Source organism: Puccinia triticina, chromosome 11A (genome assembly GCF_026914185.1).
Source record: "Puccinia triticina chromosome 11A, complete sequence".
NCBI classification, from domain to species: domain Eukaryota; kingdom Fungi; phylum Basidiomycota; class Pucciniomycetes; order Pucciniales; family Pucciniaceae; genus Puccinia; species Puccinia triticina.
In genome coordinates, this window is record NC_070568.1 from 4,794,629 (window position 1) to 4,799,687 (window position 5,059).

The following is a 5,059-nucleotide window of genomic DNA, read 5'->3' on the forward strand; positions in this document are numbered from 1 at the left end:
TCACTTCTTTCTCCCATCAAATTTAAGATCTTTCCGCTTTCATCATACCGCCCGTGTACATGTATTACTTTGTTCTGGCGTTCACCTGCTTTCACTTTCTTATTGCGAGTTATGTTGTTTAATTACCCTTTGCAACTTTTTTAACACATTCATCCAAATTAAATGAAAACTCGCTATAAGTGCATATGGTGCTGCAAGTGTCTCTGGGCACATACCCAGCTTCCGCTTGGCCGAGTGCCACCGAGGGTTTCAGGCATGCCTAGGGCACTTATAGGGCAGGATGGGCTTGGCACATGCCCCAGGCCGCTTGGCGCTGGGCCGACAGGATCGTCAATGACTCGGCGCACACGCCGGTCAATCACACAACTCCGGCCCCTCGCCTGCAGCTGACCCAACGAATGCGTCTGTCCGCTCGAAGTAGCCTCGGTCAGCTAACCTGCCCATAAACCCGGGTTAGTTAACCCGAGAAATGCGAATGCTTAACCGTTGTCACCAACGGTTGGTCCAATCACCCGAAAACCTTCCCAACCCAGCTTGGTCGCCATCAACCGAGAATCTGTGCCCCTCTGACGCCCTGTGTTTTTCAGCTTACACTCCCATGCAGAAAGCTCTGTGGAGTCCGGCTTCCAAGCCGCTGTGGAACTCTCACCTGTATTGCCAAAAGGATGGAACCCGCTGAGCCCGAGGTATAAACTGGAATGTGCACTTCTCCACAAAATTGGGCAATGCTCTCGAGGTCCGTGATTGGACAAAAAGTGAACTCTCCGTCCGGGAATTGAACCCGGGTCACCCGCGTGACAAGCGGGTATACTGACCTCTATACTAACGAAGATTTCGATGCTAGACAAAATAAATTTCGGGTATAAACCAAGGCAGCCAAGTCAGGAGGGCTTGTGGAATAAATGTCATGACTCCTGACGCGACGGTACGCGTGAGCTCTCCCAGCACCGCAACGTTCAAACACGACCACATCATGGCGTCACAAAGCATCTTCAACACCGGATCGGAGGACTCACCGGACCTCTACAAGACCTTAGAGTTGATTTCACGCGAGGCTACCGAAGCTGAGATCCGAACGGCCTACCGAAAACAAGCACTCCGATATCATCCCGATAAGATATCTGCCTCAAAATCCGAGGAAGAGAAGCTAGAAGCCCGTCAAAAGTTCGATCAGGTCGGACTGGCTTACAAGATACTCAGCGACGCCAAACTTCGCGAGCGTTACGATAAGACTGGCAAGACTGATGAGAACCCGTTCCTCGATGGTCTCGATGACGAAGCTAGTTGGTCCGCATATTTCAAAGACCTCTGGTCGGGTGAGGTCAACGCCCAAACGATCGAAGAATTCACGAACAAGTATCGGGGTGTGTGTATCCTGCAACTTTTTAATAGTAATCTCTTGCTGACGACTGTGATGGCTTGGTGATGCGTTACGTTGAGTAGGCTCGGAGGAAGAACTGAATGATCTACGCGAGCATTATATCGAATTCGATGGGTCCTTACCCGAGATCCTGTCACATACGATGTGCGCAACCGACGACTGTGAACCACGACTGGTCAAACGAATCGACCAAATGATCAAGGAGGGCGTTTTAGAATCTAAGCCAACCTGGGTGAAGACCAAGAAGGATACCAAGGCACGTGCCAAACGACGTCAGATGGCCGAACAAGAATCAAAGGAAGCCGAAGAACTCGCAAAAGAACTCGGAGTTCATGACAAACTCTTCGGAAATCAGAATCCTAACGGGCCTTCTTCCAATGGAAAGAAAAACTCCAAGAAAGACGATCAATCGAACTCGGAAGATTCCTTACGAGCTCTGATCCAAGCAAACGCATCCAAGAAACACGAGGCTCTGGTCGCCAAATTAGAAGCCAAAGCACTTTCTGAATCAACCACCACCAAGAAACCGAAAAAGACCGGCAAAACCAACGGGAAGAAGAGGAAAAGTCTGGCGGAAGAAAACGATAGCGATCACAAAGAAGAAGAATGCGTCCCTTCAACAAGTGGTCCAACCGAAGAGGAATTTCAGCAGATTCAGGCCAGCTTAAACGCCCATAAGAAAACTCTGAAAGATTCCAAATCTGACGATATCCGTTCTTCCTCAAAAGGCAAAAAGAAATCTAAAAGATAGCCTTCCTTATCACTGCGTGACACCTTGTACCCGAGCATTCTTTGTACTTTGAATAAAAAAAGATACATATATTACATAATTGACACTTTCGATGAGATGTATGTTAAAGAAAACGTGAGTTCGTATGTAGCTTAGAATTCAGCAGCGCATAATTCATGTTATCCAAGCAGGGGACAAACGTAATCCAAATTGAAGTGTAGTCCCAAGGTTAGATGGTCTTTATGGGTTGTGTGCACTCAAGCTTTCAGAAAGGAATTCGGCAGATATGTACCGGCACAGCTCAAAAGTAACCCTCAAGAACCAAGGAGTTGATTTAACTGCCACTGTCAGTATCTGTGGCTCATCAGAAGAGAGAGTTTGCAGGAGAAGACCACAGCCTACAGAAATGAAGGTACCAACTGTTTGTAAAAACTGGAAGAACAAGTCTGTTTTTTATTTCTTTAGGGGCTTGAAGGCAGAATCACAGGATGACTTGACACAAAAATCCAAACAAACGAAAAAAAGGCTTGACAACCAACCAGCAGGGAAGTTGATTCCCTTTTTTTTGCCGTTCACAATTCATAGAATTGTACCCAACCTACGTATACAAGAGTAAATAATAAACCAAGGTAATGAAACATTAAATATTTGAGGAGGTGGGTTGGAGAGAAATGGTTAGATGTGTTTGTTGGTCGGTGATCAGGCGCACAAAGCAAGCCCGGTTCAAGTGATTGAATTGGTTTAGAATGTACATCGTACATTGAGGAAAAGAGAAAGAAAGAGATTAAATAAAGAACGTCAGTATACTAATGATAAAAGAAATCGTAAATCAATAGAGAGTGGTGGATAAGGGGTTGTCCAAACTCGACGACCATAAAGCTCCCCGCCCGTTTCGATGCCCAACCGATTCACGAAAATGGAGAGATCGAAGAGGAGGGGGGAGGTTATTTATCTGAATTTCGCCAGGAATCTCCGGTCGGGCCTTTCCAGATAGCCACTCCCAGGGCGAGAATGAGCCCGATTGAGAGACTCATGGGGATAGCCGAGGTAAGCAGTAAGGACCATCTGGAGGGCGGGATGATCGGCGTGGGGAAATCGGGCGGGGAGGGTGATCGTCGACGTTGTCGGGAGGGGTTTAGAGAAGAATGGGCTGAAAATGTAGAAGCAGTTGCTAACCCAATTTGTTTCAGTGAGCGAAGATAAACTGTTCAAGTCAAACATTTGAAAAACACGGTCTTGTGAGTCTGACACGTCGACGTCTTATTGGTGATTTTTGAACAGAAGATGATTAAACTCACATATATCTAAGTTTCGTTCTGTTTCTTCCTCCGTACCCACTGGGACACCGGTTAAATGAAGTTCAAGCTTGGTCGAGTCAGAGCCTTCGGCGAGGGAGGTCTTCAATTTGCCAAAGTGGCCTGAGGTTATTTCAGAGCGTATAGGGGACAATCCATAAGCTGTCAGCCTGGAAGGCAAACACCAGGAACTCGAACGATATGATGAGACGAGGGCGCTGACCTGATGGCCAAGTAGGAGCTCGCCAAGTAGTTACAAATTCTTTAGGTCGCTCAACGCTGACAACCTTACCCGTCACATTTCCACCAAACAAAGACATCTCTGCACCCACTTCGGGTTTCATCTGTTTAGATTAAGACAGGCAGGCACAGTTAGATCTAGCAGCATCCAAGATAAAACCAAAAAACAGAAAAATGGCTCACCTTCGCGGGATTACGGCTCCACATGGGTATCTTACTTTCGTCAGTCAAGAAGTCAAATAGATCAGATGCACTGCACATGAACTGTCCATCTATGCGGACACTAGAGGTATTAACCACATCTCCCTTGCTCGTCTTGGTCGATGGATCATCTACCGGTACTGGGGCGGCTGTGGGGGCCGATTTGGTTTGTAGGTTCCCGGCAGTCGGTTGAGGGGTTGATGTCCCTGAGCCTCCGGGGGTTTCGGATGGAGACATCCCATTTTCCTTGTAGAAACCAGCACCATGTGCATCAATGATTGCCTACAAAGAGAGAAAACAGGGACACGTTGATTGTTAGTCCATTCCTGTGATCAAAGTCTTTTATTTGTGCGATGACCAACCTTGGGGAAAGCCTGGAATATCTTGCACATCGCTGGGCCTAGACTTTTCTTGGCCTGACTTTCGACTTCGGTCTTGCCACCGGAATCCAAGGCACCGTCAAAAACGTAGTCGGACTCGACCATGTCATGAGAGATTTCAGGGATGGTGAGAGTGCCACTGGAGCCCTGGCCCGACCAACGAACAGTGATTCTCAAATCGTAAATAGTGATCAACCTGAGGGAATTCCATGATTTTAATTTCAGATTTTGTGAATCGTTCTTCTTAGTATTCTGCCCTGCCGATCATGATGATAATAGTCTCAATTGTTTGACAAACTTGGCCTTTCGCATCCCTAGTTCGCAATCTCCCTCAAATGTCGAAATGCTCTCGACCTTCAACCCGTCTAGCTCTCCAATGCTTAGTAACTTTTCATCGAACTACAAAATAGACGGTAAGGACTCAGTCAATGTTTTTTGAAAACTAATAATCCTTTGGATGACTTTATAAAAAAGAGATGATCGCCTAACCCAATCTTTGGCCCATCTGGAAAGGTCCTTGGTCCTAAGTGTGATGGAGAACAGTATAGTGCAACAGTTGGCCAAAGTCCCTCTCTCAAGCTGACGACAGCAAGTAAAATGCTAGCACTTGCCTCCAGTGGTAGTTAGTGATGAAGTTCGACATCCTTGGAGTTCTCTTGGGGCCCGGCGAACCTCTTCGTGGGGAATAAATTTGGTATCAGCGTGTTGGGGAAGACAGTGTTCCAGTGGAGGTGATCGATTGATATGTATGGGGAATGGTCCGGCCACAGTCCGACTGGCCGACGACTTTCGAGAACCTTCCAGTCGATTCCCTGGCAATCGACGTCGAGTC

General features: G+C 47.1%; 2 protein-coding genes across 2 annotated transcripts; one reads left to right on the forward strand and one right to left on the reverse strand.

Moving 5' to 3' along the window:
- Positions 1 to 907: 907 nt before the first annotated feature.
- On the forward strand, positions 908 to 2,132 carry PtA15_11A463 (uncharacterized protein; the record flags this gene model as incomplete). Its single annotated transcript, XM_053161374.1, has 2 exons — positions 908 to 1,364; positions 1,444 to 2,132. The coding sequence occupies 2 exons, from the start codon at positions 908 to 910 to the stop codon at positions 2,130 to 2,132; spliced, it is 1,146 nt and encodes a 381-aa protein (XP_053025327.1).
- A 923-nt stretch (positions 2,133 to 3,055) lies between these two features.
- Positions 3,056 to 4,870, reverse strand: PtA15_11A464 (uncharacterized protein; the record flags this gene model as incomplete). Its single annotated transcript, XM_053161375.1, has 8 exons — positions 3,056 to 3,315; positions 3,410 to 3,529; positions 3,630 to 3,750; positions 3,830 to 4,129; positions 4,210 to 4,423; positions 4,526 to 4,626; positions 4,717 to 4,750; positions 4,812 to 4,870. The coding sequence occupies 8 exons, from the start codon at positions 4,868 to 4,870 to the stop codon at positions 3,056 to 3,058; spliced, it is 1,209 nt and encodes a 402-aa protein (XP_053025328.1).
- Between the last annotated feature and the right edge of the window lie 189 nt (positions 4,871 to 5,059).